Source organism: Rhinolophus hipposideros (genome assembly GCF_964194185.1).
Source record: "Rhinolophus hipposideros genome assembly, chromosome: 21".
In the NCBI taxonomy this organism is placed as follows: Eukaryota; Metazoa; Chordata; class Mammalia; order Chiroptera; family Rhinolophidae; genus Rhinolophus; species Rhinolophus hipposideros.
Window position 1 is genome coordinate 39,211,479 of NC_138067.1, and position 18,378 is coordinate 39,229,856.

Here is an 18,378-nt window from a genome sequence, read left to right on the forward strand (position 1 = left end):
GCTTCCTTGTTGGTCATTCAGCAGTCCGAGTCTAGGTTTGAATTTCCCCTTCTTGAATCTTCTGGTAGAGATCTCTTGTTTTCCCATTTTGTTGTTGTTGTTGTTGTTCTATCTGTTCTATCTGCTCTTTATCTCTACATAACAGTTGTTGAAAAACTGTATTCAGGATTCTTACCCTGCTTTTGTCACCTTTTACTTTTGCCTCTCACCGGTCTCTAGCAATTCTTGGTGGTTCTTCTGTCATCCATTTTAATTTATCTTTCTTTTTCACTTCTGGCTTTGTCTTTTTGCATTCTTTCCTAATATTTCTGGTTTCAGTCCATAGGTCTTCTGGTTCTCAGTCAATTAACAGGGCAAATCTCTTTTTCATATGTACTTTAGGTTGATCAGCAATGTTTTTTATATTATATTTTGGCACAATGATTCTTTTAGTACTTCTCTTCAGCTTTACTCTAATGTTTGATATTAGTTTTTGTCAATACCACATCTACCTCTAATCTTGTTTTGGCAGAGAGAATACAAGACAATAATAGATGTACATAAATATCCGGGAAGCTCTGTTCTCCTTTGTTGGAACCTGAAATGGCTTTGTTACTTTTTTCTGATGCTAAAAATCATGCACCCTTGTTATTAAAATCATCATTGTCATCATCCTAGGAAAGGATAAAGGAAAAAGTAAAAGTTATCTCTATGATAGATTACATTATTGTTCAGAAATATTTGTTCCTTCCTCTCCACAATCCCCATGGACAGAGTATATACTTTCACAGCTTGATTTTGGCAGGCCCTGTGACTTGCTTTGAGTAATGGATGTGGAGTGACCGCAAACATAAAAAGCACTTGTACAGTGAGCTTTCACTCTTGCACCTCTGCCATCACCATGAGAAGAGGAGTAGGCTAGGCCACTAGACAGTAGGAGAATGAGAGGCATGTGGAGTACAGCCACTCAGCCAAGCTAAGCCTAGACCAGCCAACGCCCAGAAATATAAGTTAAATACATGCTTATTGCTGAATGACATGTTGTTCTTTGTTACCCAGGAAAAGGTAATGATGAAACCCTAAATACCCTCCCATAGAAATAAGACTTTCTATTTAGGTATACATAACAGTTATATCACTTCAAAAAATTCTGTTTGGGGGCAGGCAGTTGGCTCAGTTGGTTAGAGCACAGTGCTCGTAACACCAAGGTCGCTGGTTCAATACCCACATGGGCTAGTGAGCTCCGCCTTCCACAACTAGATTGAATACAACAACTTGACTTGGAGCTGATGGGTTCTGGAAAAACACAGTGTTTTCCAATATTCTCCAATAAAATTTTTTTTAAAAATTCTGTTTTCCACACCCTTTGTAGTCAGATTCTAGCCTCACTCCCAATCCCAGACAACCATATATCCATTTTCTGTCCCTATCATTTTTCCTTTTCTTTAATTTTATATAATGGAAACATACAGTAGAAGCTTTGAGTTGTTTTGTTTTCACATAGCATACTACATCCATTTCATAGCATTTATCAGTACTTCATTCCTTTTTTATTACTGAGTAGTATTCTATTTTATGGACACACTGAAGTCCATTCCCCAATTGAAAAACATTTGGATTGAGTCTGGGTTTTGGCCATCATAAATAAAATTGCTATAAAATTTAGTGTAAAGGTTTGGTGTGAACATAAGTTTTTATTTCTCTTTTTTAAATTCTTAAGAGGGCGTTTGCTGTGTCATTTCATAAGTGTATGTCTAACTTTATAAGAATCCGCCAAACTTTTTCAGAGCATCTATATCACTTTACTTCTCCTCTATCAGCCAAAATAGGAAAGGAAATTTTGTATTTCTTTGAACAAATACCTAGGAATGGAATTGCTGGGTCATAAGGTAGTTCTAGTTTTAATTTTTTGAGGAACCTCCATACTGTTTTCCATGGTGGTTGCACCAATTTGCAATCCCACCAACAGTACACAAAGGTTCCCTTTTTTCCACATCCTTACCAACACTTGTGGTTTGTTGTTTTATTGATGATGGCCATTCTGACAGGTGTGAGATGATATCTCATTGTGGTTTTTATTTGCTTTTCTCTAATGATTAGTGATGCTGAGCATCTTTTCATATGTCTATTGGTCATCTTTTTGCCTTCTTTGGAGAAATGTCTATTCAGGTCCTCTGCCCATTTGTTAATTGGATTGTTTGTTGTTTTGGTGTTGAGTTGTATGAGCTTTTGAAATAAATTTTGAATATTAACCCCTTATCAGATGTATTATTGGCTAATATCTAGCATGAGCCAAGACAAGGAGTTTATACAGAAAAGCCACTGGAAGCAGCTTGTGTAGGCCTGAAAATTGGGTGGGGCGGGCTCTCTGGGAATCAAGGTGAATAAACAATGTTAGCCAGGTTGATGGAAACTCAGATATGGCGCCGCCTGCGTCTGCATGCTGGGACGAGCGAGGGCTCAAAAAATAAACAATGGCTTCCACCAGCTCATCCATCTGGAAGAAAGCTGCCCCTCCAGCCCTTGTCCTAAAGCCAGAAAATTTTCTTCCTCCCCTTATGCCCCTGGCACCTTTCAAGCTGCTCTTCCAGTTCTGGAGCTCAGAGTGAGTCTGTCAGCAAGTACATCCATGAGAGGGCCTTTAAGAGGAGTGCCTAGGAATGCAGCCACCCTCCATCTCATTCAGCCACAATCTTAGCTGGTTTTCATAGCCAGAAGTTATGGGGACTTCTCTCCCTGGTACTGGAACCCTGGCCTGGGAGGCCTGGTGTGGGTCTGGGACCCCTCACACCTCTGGGGGAACCTCCACAGCTGAGATATCCCTCCCCATTTTTAACTGCCATACATGGGTGTGGGATCAGCCTGTTTCATGTCTCCACCCCTCCTACCAGTCTCAAGTTGGTTTCTTCTGTATGTCCTTAGTTGTGGGGCTTCAGTTCAGCTAGACTTCTGGTGATTCTAATGATGGTTGTTCTATAGTTTAGTTGTAATTTTGATTTGGTCATGAGAGGAGGAGGTAAGCAAAGCATTTACCTGCTCTGCCATCTTGACTAGATCAGGACCCTCTACCTCCCAATACATATGTTTAAAATTGTGTGCTGTTCTTTGAGTAGTATGATGAAATCTTGCATCACCCAGCTCTGTCCTACCTGGGATGTGAAACTTCCCTTTGTCCAGCATATCCACAAGCTGCCTACCTGTTAGTTACTTAGTAGTCACCTAGGTTAGCAGATGGACTGTTGTTTATTGCAGGGCTTGTGATCATGTAACCCTCATTTCACGAATAATAGCTCCAAAACCATTCACATAACTTTTGTTACAGTATATTGTCATAATTGTTCTATTTTCTTGTTAGTTATTGGTGTTAATCTCTTACTGTGCCTAATTTATAAATTAAACTTTATCATAGGTATGTATATATAGGAGAAAACAGTATATATAGTGTTTGGTACTATATGCCTTTTCAGGCATCCACTGGAGGTCTTGGAACATATCCTCCATAGACAAGGGGGGACTACTGTATACATGATAATACCACAAGCATGAACCTTGAAAATATTATGCTTGGTTAAAGAAGCCAGTCACAAAGACCACAAATATGATTCCATTCATATGAAAGTCAAGAATAGAGAATCTCTACAGATAGAAAGTATTAGGTTGGTGCAAAAGTTATTGTGGTTTAAAAGGTTAAAAATAATTGAAAAACTGCAATTACTTTTGCACCACTCTAATGGATTAGTTGTTGCTTAGAGCAGGGAATTGGGGTAACAGGGTAGGGAAATAATACCTAGAAGTTATGATATTTGACATGATGAAAAAGTCCTAAAATTGACTATGGTGATAGGTGACTCTATCTATGAATATACCTAACACCATTTAATTGTATACTTCCAATAGGAGAATTTTATGATATTTGAATTATATCTCAATAAAACTTTTTGAAATTAAAAAAACCCAAAGTACTCTGGGTGGTGAACACACAATGTGATATATAGACGATGTATTACAGAATTGTACACCTGAAACCTATGTAACTTTACTAACAATTGTCACCCCAATACACTTTAATTAAAAACAAACAACAAAAAAGAAAAACCCACCAAAGTAAAGAAAATGTCCTCTCTGACTCATATGTCCTTTTTGGCTCTTCATACCAGTGACAGTATAAAGACAATTGATTCACCTAGTTTTTGAGAAGAATTTACTCCAGTAAAACAAATTACTTCCAAAAAATAAAAGGGATATCACCTCTCTTAAATGTGCTTCATACCACCTAATGTTGCCCCAAACCACTTGGGCCCTTCCTCTTCCACAGCCACCTTCAACATATATCCCGTTTCCATCAGAGCCCTGGCCACCCTGGTCTGTCATTGTCCAAAGATGGGCCAGTCTTCTTTGCTGGACTGTGAGCTCCATGTGTTCAGTGAATGAGTCTATCCTGGTCATCATAATATCCAGGTCTTTTCATAAGTCCTCATGTAGAACAGGGATGTGTGTTGAATGACTATACTGCCTTATGGCCCTCGAAATTTCTAGGACCTTTCTAATCGGCTCTCATCAATGAAAGTTAAGGCTCTTTTGAGAGTCTAGAGCTCTTCCATGTTTTACCCAGAGAGAAGGTCAGCAATTCCCCCCCCCCCCCGGCTTCATGTATTAGACTTGTACATAACTTACTTTGAGAAAGATTTCCACAGCTAAAACAGTTTGATGGCCATTGGATTTGTTGACCCTGAGAAAGAAGATACCTACCACGAAGGGCTCTTGGTGGCTAAGTGGGCTTAAATTTACAAATGGAGCCTAACAGCCATTGCTAAACAGGAGCCTCTCATGCAAGCAGTGCTTCAGGGAGAAGCCTGCACTACACTGCCTACTGTCTGCATTGAACTGCCTATCTGCATTGTGTTCCTGCTATCTGATCCAAACCTTATACGATTTCTGGAATCATATTTCAACCAATAGGACTGAGAATTTCCCCATCTAATTGGAGCTGCACAGCTATATCCCCATTAGCATCTTCATTGACCACTCCAACCATTCATGCCATTGATTTTTGGACCAATCAAACTGTGAGGATTTGGAGACCTCATTTACATGAGTGCAGACCAATCAGGGGCCAGGTCAGGGACTTATCTCTATATAATTCAGCTCCCCTTTAGAAGAGTGCACGTTCCCCTTCCACTGAAGACTGAAGCCTATGTTTCCCCAGCTGGAGCTGAAGACAGTCTTGCCAGACCAGATCAGATCAGAGCAGAGCTGTCTTGCCAGAAAGGGGTCTTGCCCGAGGGATGCATTGCCAGAGGGACACCTCATAGTCATGCTGGTCCACAGCGGGGGGCATCACAATTGAGCTGTTTCCACTAAATAAAGTTTCCTTTTTCACCACATCCCAAACTGGAGATTCCTGTAGGCGTTGAATTGACATCAACATCCATCAGTTGACAGTTGTACACTTATAAGGGTATTTGTAGCTCTGAAATGCAATGCTTATGGAAGGAGCACGACGGCTTTAATGATGTATATTTGTATCTTTGTGTCTGTGGTGGACAGGGAGATGTGACACTCAGTTCCCCCTTCAAGAAAGAACTTGCCATTCGGCTGCAAGGAGTGCAGTGAGCTGACAGTTTCAGATATACCTTCAGAATCTACCTCTGCTTGGAACAGAGTCCACGTTCTTCCAAGAAAGCTCCAGCCAGCAAGTGAGGACAGCTGTGATCCAGGACATGACCATTTCTTGCCCAACATGAGACACCTAACAGCAATCTTCACTTCAGAGGTACCTATTAGATAAATTACAACTCTGCATGGTGGTCTGAGTCTCTCCCTGCCCAATTTTACTCCTCTTTCCTTTTGTGGGTGTCAAATCTGCATCTGAAGACTTTCCCTGACCCATTCTGATTCCTTCCTCTTCTGTCGTTCACAACATTACCTTCCAATAAAATGAAGCACTCGGAACTCCATCTAAACCTCTACTTCCCAGAGGACCCAATTCACATAGTAAGCATCATAGCATTTGCTATTTATTACACTCTCAGTCTCAAAACTCACTTCCAATTTTGCAAAGTCCTTACTGTGTGACTCTTCATCAAAGGAAAGTCTTTGCCTCCCAGCACAGAAGCTGAAGGGACCATTAAATCTTTATCACCACACCCTGCACCCTAAGGCTTTAATATCTGATAATGGCTTGTCTAATTGGATCATGCTGCCTGAAACTATAAATCTTACCTGAGAAAGTGACAACAAAAACAGATACAATCATGAAGTTGTCCACAGCAGGGGCAATGAGTTGAGAGTCCCATGGCAGTGTCCCAGGGGTGGGCTGTGTGTGTGGCAATACAGCAATAGCCCTTAGCTGATGGTACGAGACATTATCTTTGCAGTTGTTCTCCTGGCAAAGCTTCTTTATTTTTCTTACTCATATTCTTCACTTGACTTCCCATTGACTTTGTGAGCTAGCCATTCTCCTTCCAATAGCCAGCAGCCTTTTCTGCTTAAAATAGCCAAAGCTATTTTGTGTTGATTAAAAACAGGAATCCTGACAATTATGGGACTTAAGCGTCTCTGGGGGCTTCGGGTTGAGAAAGAACTAGTAAAGGGGGAGCTGTTATCCCTGGAGTGATGCCTGAACCCCTTCTTTCTTTCATATCCTACATCCAAAACATTAGCAAACCTTGCAATCTCAGGCATCATAATAGAGCCCAAATCCATCAACTTCTTCCCATCTCCACTGGTTCTGCTGTGTCTGAGCCACCATTGTCATTGTAGTAGCTTTCTAATTGGTCCTTGCTTTTGTTTTACCCCCTCCTTCAATCTATTCATCATACAACAGCTAGAGTGAGCCATTTAAAACATGTCAATACATGTCACCCTACGCTCACCAGCCCCCCAAATTCCTCCATCTCACTAAAGTCTCCAGGGAGGACCACAAAGCCCCAGTCAATCTGGCCCTTTAACTCTCTACCCTCATCTCATTTATTCTTACTCTTTCCCTTCCTCTTCCACTCCATGCATCTCCTTGTGGATTCATGTACAGGCAGCTTTCTGTCTTAGACTCTGCTCTTTTTAATTGTTCGTCCAGGAACACTCCCTCTCAGATATTTCCATGGCTTGCTCCTCATTGCCTTGTGAAACCACCCATGACCACCGATTTAAAATTACCAATCCTGGAATTCCCTATCCCACTCCCCTACTTTACTTTCTTAACATAGTATGTCATTTGCTTATTTATTATGTTTATTCTTCATTGTCTACTTTCCACGCTAGTATGTAAGCTCTATGAGGGCAAGAATCTTGTCCATTTTGTTCAATGATGGATCCTAAGTACCTGAAGAGTGTGCTGGCACACATTGGGTATTTGATAAATATTGGTTGAATAAAATGAATTATGGGGGAAAGCTGAGCAAGTTGATGGAGTTTAGAAATGGAATAATAGAGCTATGGGCGATTTAACTATTCTTCAAAATGGATTGGAGAGTATTTGGAATTGGAAATTATATGAACAACCAGGGAACCAGGTTTAGAAAGAGAGATGATGGGGAGGGAGAGGTAATGAGCCAGCAAGATGGTTAAGGCTGGGATATTACAAGGGTAGCCCAACGAGTAGGAAATCTCTGGTGGTGAGCTGGCAGGAAAGATACTTAATAACAAGGAAGTAAAAAAGGCCATTTTGAGTTGTTTGCAGTGCCTTACTGATGTCCCACACACAATACACAGTAAACCTGGTACACTCAACAGTCTTGAATTCCTTGTTGCCTTTGGGGGGTGGTGGTAAATATGAGGATCAAGGAGAAGGGATTGTGACCCACATTTTGGTCATTATGAGGGCAAAGACAAAGGAACACCATAAAGACATAGAATCTACAACAAGAGTTTGGTATAGATAGAAACCTAACCAGAGGTGATCAAGTACATGAAAAATATGTAGGCTTTTGTTGAAATGTTGGACTGGCCGTTTCTTTTCTATAGGATGGATAAGATATGCAGCTCTATATTTTCAGGTGACCCTTGCTGATCTGTAGCCCCGTGACAGTAGTAACAGTGCCTTCTCTTAGGGGTGTGGTGAGAATTTAGGGAGATTAGGGTGGGTGTCCCTGTACACTTGGGCAGAACTCCGTTCTCCCACGGTTCCTTCCGCACCCGGTAGGGGGCGCTCAGCGGGCCACAAGGCAGAGTTCATAGGTCGGGGGGATGTTGCCAAAGCCTGTGACTTTGGGCGTGATATCAATGTCAGCAGGTGGCACCAGCGGGCGTAGGGAGAAGTTCTGAAGGATGGAGGTCAAGTAGAGGAAGAGCTCCATGCGGGCCATGGCCTCGCCCAGGCAGATGCGCTTTCCTGTGAGCACAGGGGAGGGCAGGAAGGTGAGTCACTCTTGCACTGGGATAATGCGGAGTGGGGAGCCTTTTGACCCCCATTCCCCCCTCTGAGTCTCAGCTAACTTCCTCAGCCTCTCTGGGGTCATGATAATACCCACTTTATAGGGTTATTGTAAAGACTCAGTGGATTCCTCTAGGATATGCCACCCAACACGTGGCAGCTACTTCTCTGAAGGCTCGGGTTCCATCAGATTCCAAGATGGAATGGTTGTAAAGGACCCTCCAATTTGAAGATTCTGTGTATTTCAATTTCTCAAAGGTTTATAAAATGCCTAATTGGTGCCAGATACTGGCGAGAGGGAGACAAATGAAAGCTTAGACTGAAATAGTGCTTATGTCAGTCACCGTTCTAACGGCTTGGCGAGATTAATCTCCATTTTACAGGTAGGGAACTGAAGTAACTTTCCCATTACAAACTGCCACATAGTTTGTAAGTGGTAGAGTGGGGTCCTCTTTCTTAACCACCGGTCACTTTTATAGTATAATGGTGGAGATGAGTAGTTCAGACTACATAGTTCAGACAGAGACCATATGGCTAGAAAAACCTAAAATAGTTTCTATTTTAGCAGAGAAAGTTTGCTCACCCCTGTTTAGTGCTATTACTTTTCTTATTAGCACAGTCAATGGTTCCAATATTATTCCGTGATTCTGGGATTCTATGATCTTATGAAACAGCGTTCAATTTCCTATTCAGACCTGAATGTCAACTACAGCTCAATGGTTGGGTGACATATCAAGCATGTTCCTGGGGGGAACTTAGACCGTAGAAACCTACCAGAAGAAAAAGGCACAAAGGCTTCATTCTTCTTGAAGCGGCCAAACTCATCCAAGAAATGTTGGGGATAGAAGGCATCTGGGTAGCGGAAGTATTTTGGGTCTTTGAGGACTGAGCCAAGCAGGGGAAACACATCAGTGCCCTGGGGTGAAAATGGAAGCAGTTAAAAGAAATCAGTGTTGGAGTATGGGGTAAGGAACCAGGAGAAGGGGGGTGCAGTGGAGGGAGAAGGGGTGACAAGGGTGTACTCCACCTTCGGCAGAAGGTAGCCTCGGAAATGAGTGTCTCGGATGACGTTATGGGGGACACCCATGGGCACGATATCTGTCAGTCTTTGTATCTCGTGGATCACGGCATCTGTGTAGGGCATCTTGACTCGGTCATCCACACTTGGAATCCGGTGTGGTCCTATCACCTGGTCAATCTCTTCATGGATTTTGGCTGGAGGGGGTCAGAAAATAGCAGACAAGAACACGGGAAGTGTTTCTAGAAGCCAGGGTTGGGACATGGGTTTGTATCTTCAGTACCTGTGGACCCTGAGGGAGCAAGCCATGTGTGTTTGGATTGCCTCTTTACTCTTAACACCTGACACATTGGTGGCTGAGGGGGGGGGAGGTTAAAAATACTCATTAGACTATGGGGAGGCATGCAGCCTGGATCCTTGAATGCTAGTTGGGACTTTTGGTTTTTATGTTGAAAGCACCAAGGAGCCATGGAAGGCTGATAAGCAGGGCAGTATCTTGGTCCCAGCTGGGCTTTCATACACAGAGTTTTGACGGGATAGGGAAGAGGCATAATAGATAACTAGGACAGGATTGAAGCAAATGACAACAATTATGTGACAGTGATTAAGAACACTGTTGATGCAGTTCACCCCTGTCTGCACTTCCTCGTTTAGTGACCTTGGGGCAAATGACTTTACTTTCTGACCCTCTGTCTCTTCATCTTCAGAACAGATGTGATGGTCTAACACGCTCATAGAGTTGTAAAGGTCACATAAAATTCAGCATGCAAGTAACTCAGACAGTGCCCAGCACATAGAAAGTATCCATTACATATTTGATTACTTAGATAAGTTGGATAATGGAGGAGTTTGAGTGGAAACAACTTAGTGTCTCCCATCATCTATACCAGGAAAATTCATTGGCTTGTTTTGAACTGCATTAGAAGGACTTTTGGTCTTTTGGACTTTTGGCTAAAAATGGATATTTTCCTTACACAAGTAATGAGCTCCTTATTACTGGAGTGACCCAACTGGAGCAGATTGCAATTTATTGGAGATGGATTCTATTTGATTCAGGCACCGTAGTCAGCTAAATAATGGCCATTAAAGAGATCCACCTTCTAATCACTGGCACCTGTGAATGTGACTTTATATGACAAAGGGACTTTGCAGATATCATTGATTAAAAATATTGAGAAAGGGAGATTATCCAGAATTATCCAGGTTAGCTCTAAATATAATCGGAAGTGTCTGTATAAGATGAAAGGAGGAGGGTCAGAGTCAGGGAAGGAGATGTGACAACGGAAACAATAGAGATTTGAAGATCTGTGCTGCTGGCTTTGAAGATTTAGGGAAAATCATGAGCCCAGGAATGCATGGAATACAGCTCCAGAGGCTGGAAAAGGCCAGGACTCGTTCTACCTTGGTTCAGCCCAGTGGAAGCCTATTTGAACTTCTGAACTCTAGAACTATACGATAATAGATCATGTTGTTTTAAGCTACTAAGTTTCTAGTAGTTGACAACAGCAGCTATAGTAAACTAATAAAGCACCAAGTATAAGATTAAATTAAATGATTCTGAGGTTCTGTATCCTGAGATTCTAAAGAGTCTAAGCCATAAGGTTCTAAGGTTTCAAGGTTATGCCTTCTTTCCTGTCGGGAGTGGGAGTCACCATGTAAGAAGCTCAGATGGACACTCACCTTCCACCTCAGGGTGCTTCATCAGGAGCAGCAATCCATAGCGCAGGGTGGAGCTCACAGTCTCTGTGCCAGCAAAGAAGAGGTTGAGAGTGGTGAGGACCAAGTTCTTGAGGTTGAATTCTGTGTCAGGATTATTTTTATCCTGAAAGTGAGTGGAATAAGAAAGAGAAGCATCAAATATATGGTGATGGAAGGAGAACTGACTCTGGGTGGTGAACACACAATGGGATTTATAGATGATGTAATACAGAATTGTACACCTGAAATCTATGTAACTTTACTAACAATTGTCAGCCCAATAAACTTTAAATTTTAAAAAAAGCATCCGTTTCTGTTTTTATCTTATTTTCTTTTGTATATGGGCAGGTCAGATGGGTAAACCAAGTAGATATCTGGGAGAGGAGACAGCCAGGGGAAAGGTCCTGAGGCAGGACTGTGCCTGGTGTGTTAGAAGAACAGCAAGGAGGAGGCTAGTTGGTTCGAGTGGGGTGAACAATAAGGAGAGTGGGAAGAGAAGAAAGTAGAGAGTGCCTTGTCAGATTTGAAAGTTCTATGAAATCTATGTAATTTTACTAACAAACGTCACCCCAATAAATTTTAAAAAAAGAAAGTTCTAGAACATTAGGGTACATAATTTTAAACTTTTAAGTGCTGCTGTTCTGTGTTAAATATATATATTTCTAAAATTCTAAGAATCTATGATGCAGAAGTATTAAGTTTCTAAATTTGTACATCTCTAAGACTTCCAACTTTCAAATTTAAAGTTTAAACTCTTAAGTTTAAAGACTAAATGTCTAAGCCTCTCAAATTCTAAAATTCTAAGACTCATTCTACTTTTCTACAGTTGTAAGTCTCTGGCGGTTGTAATCACACATGATTAGAACAGTATAAAATTTTTAGTGTCCGTGTTCTTAAAATTTTTAGATTCAAAGTTTATTTCAAAAATATAAACATTTATGCCTTTACAGTCTTTGTATCTCATCTATAAAAAAAAACTACACCAAGTGAAAAAATGCTTGCTTTTTTTTTTTTTGGTCTCTAACATGTTTACAAATGAGTTGCAGATGTTAGGGATTGAGGAGATGAGAGGAAAGGGTTGGGGAAGAGGAAGAGGTACCTGGTGCATCTTGATAAGGAAGCAGTCAATAAAGTCCCGAGGGTTCTGTGGGTCAAGGGATGATTCATTGGTCTTGACCCGAGAGGCAATGAAGTCCTTGAGCTCTTCTATCAAGTAATAGATGCGATTGTGTCTTCCTGGCAAATGTTGCATGATACCGGAATACATGTCATAAAGCTGTGGGTGATAGGCAAGGGGGATTTGTCAGCACTGGGCACCTGGGACCAGCGTGGGCTGGGCCTGGAGTCAGAGAGCTGGGCTCAACAACCCGCACTGGGTCTGAGAACTAAGTGAGTCCATGTGCTTCTTGGAGACTTGGGGCATATTGATACTTGCCTCCAAGGGCTTTGGGGAGCATAAAGTAAGATAGGCAAGTGCTTCGTTAACTGAAATTGGGGGATGGGCAAAGAGGTGGCTGGTGAGCACCTGTGCCCAGGGTGTGCTCATCTCAATGAAACTCTCGTTGATCATCTGCAGAAGCTTCAGGAACTGCTTGTCCTTGTAGTCGAAGCGGCTTCCAAAGACGACAGAGCTGATGACATTGGAGACAGTGCAGCTCAGAAAGAAAGTGGGTTCGATGGGAGTGCCTGGGTGATGAAAATTGTGTTGGAGGCAGAGATTAGGATATAAGTCCTGGTTCCACTGCCTAATAGCATGTGTTCATTGTTTCATTCTTGTGTTTTGAATCTAGATTTCCCAATATGCAAATTCGTTTAGTAACCTCTTCACTGGTTCATGAGGATTCAATATAATTATCCATGTAAAATGCTTAACACTGTCCTCGTCATGTAGTAAATACTAAAGAAATACTGGTGAAGCTTAATCACTGCCTTTTGGTATTAGTATTTAATTGTGTTTGTGCTGAAGAGTCACAGATTTGGGAAAGAAGTCATAGTAAGGGGTACATTAAAAAAAAAAAAAAGAATGACTGGATCCTGTCTATCTCTATCAATGATTTCGTTTGACCCACTAAGAAAATCCTTCTGTTGGCCTCTGCTGAACCATCTGTAGAACAAGATGCTTATCAGGTCAGTGGGTTTGGACACAATTTCTCCAAAACGATGCCCATATTCAAAAATATACAATCTTGTAAATAGTTTCTGGGGGTACATGGACATTCAAAGCTTTTATGCAGATTATTTAGCATCCATAGAGCCCAGGTGAGGAATCTCTGATTGAGAGAAATTATCTCTATTTCTGTCTCTGATCTATCCATCTCTGTTTTTCTCAGCCTCTGTGTCTTTTTTCTATAGACCCCAGTGGTTCCAGATCTTATTTTTCAGTGGGGATCAGATTCCTTAAAAAAAACGTAATGAAATGAGTATAGAATTTCAGATTTGCAAGACGAAAAAGTTCTAAAGCTTTGTTTCATTTTCACAACAACGTGAATATACTTAACCCTACTAAAAAGTACACTTAGGAATGGTTAGGATGGTAACATTTTATGTTGTGTGGTTTTTACACAGTTGTATGTGTGTATGTTTGATCCTGTGCCTGAAAAAGGCACCAACTCACATATTGTGATCACATCTGCATATGATATAAGGAGCTCACAAACTCTGAGATCCATTGATTAAATTTTCTGGACATGTAATCTCTAAGGGTCCTTCACGTTAACTTTTCATATGGAACCTGGCTGGAAATAGTAAATCCTTAATCTTTTCCCTCCTTTCCCATTCCAGAGCTTTCTCCCACCAAGGTCTATCACCTCATAACTGAGCTCTCCCACCCAGTAACCTTGCAGCCCTCCCCCTTGACGTCCCCATACCCTTGGTCTTCCGTAATTCCTCTATTAGGAAGCTAGCCTCCTCCTGGATCCGCTCCTCAATGCTCCGCTTTCCCATCCCAAAGTCGCGAAGGATAGTCAGGGAGAAGCGTCGAAGAATCCTCCATCGTTCTCCGTTAGCCAGAGCAACACCTGCCAGAATCTCAGTGTCAGGCTTCTGCCTCCCTCCCCTTCCTGTGTCCAACTCTGTGCTAGACAAGGACGAGGACAGATTATGAAAGCTGTACACTCTGCTCTCAGGGCAGCCCATCCCAACCTCCCAGGCTTGATGGGTAGACAAAGGTTCCCTACAGAACCCTCAAAAACAGTTCCAGACTGAAGTGGAGGAAAGAGAATTGGGCTAGGAATGATTGGGGGAGGTCAAGAAGAGTTTCTTACAGGACAAAGATTTGGAGTTGGATTAATAACTGGATGGATGCAGAGGAATGTGGAAGAAAGTATAGATAAAATGTCATTTAGAGTACACTGGAATTGGGAGACTATCTCTATTTACTATATACTACATGGATTCTTTAGTTAAACACATACAGGTACACAAAAACTCATACTTGTATATCAATATACCTACACAAATGGAGTTACCATGTAGTAAGAAACATCTAGAAATTACCACACATACATCCATTGGGGAATGAATGTTTAGAAATTTAATGAAATGATTTTGGTGGATTAATGAATGGAAGGAAGAGTTTATGACTGGAATGACTGGTGAGTGGATGAAAGACTTAATGGATGGCTGAAGGGTTAATGGATCGATGATTTGAGATGGATGGATAAATGATTGGAAGGATGTATGTATGGAAAGATTAATAGATGGATGAATGATGGAAGGGTTAATGAATGGATGGATGGAATGATGGACAGACAAGTAAATGGAAAGTTAATTGATAGATGTATAGATAAATTGGACAGAAAGCTATGTGTATTGAAAGTCTAATTAACAAATGGGTTGTTTTGGTGGATGAAAAATGGGTGGATGGGAAGAATAGTGTGAGGCTGCTTGGAAGTGAAGGGTGTGGGCAGTTAGAGACGGAAGTATAGGTAACATTGGAAAAGTATCTACCTAAATTGAGGAGGTTGGTTATGTGTGTGTATGTATAGGAAAATAAGAAAGTTGGCAACAAGGGGTTCTATGGGTACACAGGGTCACTAAATTGAGGAGGTTGGTTATGTGTGTGTATGTATAGGAAAATAAGAAAGTTGGCAACGAGGGGTTCTATGGGTACACAGGGTCACTAATCCATTAAAAATAAGAACAGAAGTAATGCAGCCAATACTCTAGAGTCAGATGGTTTGGGTTCAAAATAAAATGGTTCTACCACTTACTGTGTGATATTACCTAACCTTTCTCACCTTCAGTTTCCTCATTTACAAAATGACTTAGACATTAATAGGTCTCTCAAAAGAATTAATGCAGTAATTCATGTAGAGTAATGAAGAACTCAGGACATAGGAAGTACATTATAATCATTTTGTTTTCATTGTTGTTGTAACTTACCATAACCTTGGAAGTTTCGCTCTAGTGAAGCCAACTCTCCACGGCCACTGAACTCATCTGCTCGGTCTACCAGGGCCTCCTTCACTGCTTCATGTCCACATAAAATAACTACTGGCCGGGGACCCATGTACACGGTAAAGACCTGGCCATATTTTTCCCTGAGCTGGGAGAGAAGGAAGACATAAGGGGGCAGAAGGGGGGGGGGCGGGTTTGATTGCAGCACCAAGTATAGACCAATCAGGATTTTAGGAGATGATTTTAAGGGAATACGAATGTGGGAATAACATAAAGGTGAGTCCTGGGCTTGGAAGGACTATTGAGACCAAGACACAGATGCCTTTCCTCTTGTGATCCTGGGCAAGACCCCCCAAACATCTCCACAAGTCTTAATTTTCTCCTGTGAAATGATGGGCCAGGATGAGATGAACTCCAAGGTCCATGCTTCTTTCTCTGAAGTGTTAAATTTCTAGAATCCTAAGATTTCATGATACTGAGCCTCAAAGTTCTAAGATAACCAGACTGCAAGAGTTCTAGTGTTTAAGGATATAAGGTACTGTGATTCCAAAGTCCTGAGACTGTGGGAGTGTTGAGTTCCAATATGCTGGGAATCTGTTTCCAAGAGTTTAAGATTCTGGAATTTCAGAATTCTAACATTCATAAAATCTGTGTTTCCAAGAGTCTGTGTTTTAGAAGTTAGAGGTTATATATACATCTGTCAATAGGATTAGTTGCTTCCAGCTCTAAGAAGGAGGTAGACAGACTCACCTTCATAAAAGACTGAAAGGTGGCATCCGTACGGACTTGTAACACGTTCCCCAGGAAGGGTATCGGTGTGGGTCCTGGGGGCAGCTTTCCCCCCTTGTTGACCTTCTTCCAGGCAATGAGGATGAGCAGACAAGACAAGCAGAGTGCTAGAAAGATGGTGAAGGCCCCTCCTAGCTCCATGGTGCTGGGTCAAGGTGTTGTGTCTAGGGCATCAGATCCTGTCTAAATACGTTCTGGGAAAACAGCTGTGCAGAAATCTGAACACCCTGCGATTAAAGTTTTCCGGGTATGGATGCCACCAGAGAAGAGATTACTTTGTCTGGGGGGTGATTATATAACCTGTAATCTCCAAACTAAATAGACGTGGATTAAATTCACCCAGGGAAATTCACTGGGGCCATTCCCTTTTCTTCATATTTCAAGTCCCTCAGTTTTTCTCCCTTAGCTGAGCCCCTAGTTCACCGTGTCTTGTAGAGTGTGGGAAGCAGTTGAATATCCTTTTTAGGCTATCGCATTTAGAATCAAACAATCTGGGCTTAAATTTCAGCTCCATATTTTCTTCACTGGGTACGTTACCTCACCCTCTTGGCCTTAGCTTCCCCATCTGTCAAATAGAGTAATCATACTGTTTTAGAAATTCTTGATAGAGACTAGGAATGACTCCTTTCCCTTTGCCAGACCCTAAATAGTCAGTTGAAAAAAAGGTAAAAACAGTGAGATGAAGATTTAGAATAGCAAGAGAAATATCTCAATTGAAAGGGTTTCATTTGACAAGTTCTCTTGTTTCTATTCAAAGTGATATTAAATAGTAATAATCAACGGTTACTTGTGTTGATTTATTAGAATTTTGCAGGTGTGTGCGTGTGTGCCCATGCCATTATTTTTAAAGTCTAAGATGTAGAGACCGCCTCTGAGCCCCAATCTCTAGAGGAGAAGACCACTCCAGAGGCCTAGCGACTGCTTTCTGAATAATCTAAAGAAACAGTTTGCAACCCTTTTTGTACCAAACATTTGTAAATCTTCTTTACTGCCCTGAAACCAAATTCCTGGAAATTATATCCTACCTATACAATATTATTAAACAAAACCCATGCCCTTCTCATGTGTCTGGATTCTAAACTTGGAAATTGAATCTCTTAGGGAACTCACAGGCTTTGGAATAAGGCTTGGCTGGCTTGGCTGAGGCATCCTGTGTTTGGAAGTGATGGGAATTTGGGGACATCTGAACAACTCATAGAGTACCACCACCTTCTGGATCTTGGATCTCCAACTGGGATATCTTTCTTGGAGTTAAGAGTCAGCTCTAGGCTGCCTCCTTCGACTCTCCCAGCTGTCGCCTCTCCCTTCCATTCTGACCCCCAGCCTAACACACACACATACCCTTACAACCCATTCAGGACTAGTTTTTTAGTTATCCATGATGGTGGTGGTTGTGAGTCTGGTCTTACCATTTGGATAGGAAAGGAGAGAAAAAAGTATCCTTAGAACAGCTCCTGTCATCATCCCCCTCCAGGCAGGAAGCCCAAAGTGGAGGCACAATAATCTGTTGTTTCCCAGTTTCTGTGTGTCAATGTAATTTAATGCCTCAATCTATATACCCCCTAGGAAATTTCCCAGGTACTTGCACCTTCCCCCGACTTCTTTTCCGTATCTCCTCTCATTATGAAGCTCCAGCTCGGTGTTCCAGCCTAGAACCACATCATATCAGAGCTAGAAGAGGCCTTAGAAATATTTTTAGCTCAGAGTTTCTCAGAAGGTAAGACATTCATAATTGACCCAATCCCAGCGTGGAGTGTAGATGATCAGTTATGAGGTATTCCAAGATTTCTTGGAGAAAGAATGCAGGTATAGAGTTGAATATTGCCAGTGGTGATAATAAATACTTAACAACTGGTACATCACAGACAGACTCTGGGTGGAGATGGAGCAGCATCTCGGATGCCTTTTTTTAGTGGCTGAATAATGGGGATATTGGTGAGGGGTGGTTCTGGACAAGTGTCTGAGTTAGCTATTTACCACCATCTGTCAAAGGATGCCCGTATAAGTGGTAGGACCACACCAGCACGTATGCACTGAATTCTAGCCCTAGGCATTGCCTTCCAGAAGTTCCCTTCTCCCCGTTTGAAACGGGTAGCGTTTCAGCAGAGCTTGATGTAGGACTAGT

The 18,378-nt window shown here is 41.7% G+C and overlaps 1 protein-coding gene across 1 annotated transcript; it reads right to left on the reverse strand.

Moving 5' to 3' along the window:
* Positions 1-8,126: 8,126 nt before the first annotated feature.
* On the reverse strand, positions 8,127-16,394 carry LOC308490253 (cytochrome P450 2G1; the record flags this gene model as incomplete). The annotated part of the gene is made up of 9 exons (XM_081032204.1): positions 8,127-8,308; positions 9,125-9,266; positions 9,378-9,565; positions 11,049-11,190; positions 12,166-12,342; positions 12,592-12,752; positions 13,934-14,083; positions 15,450-15,612; positions 16,215-16,394. The coding sequence occupies 9 exons, from the start codon at positions 16,392-16,394 to the stop codon at positions 8,127-8,129; spliced, it is 1,485 nt and encodes a 494-aa protein (XP_080888330.1).
* Positions 16,395-18,378: the final 1,984 nt, after the last annotated feature.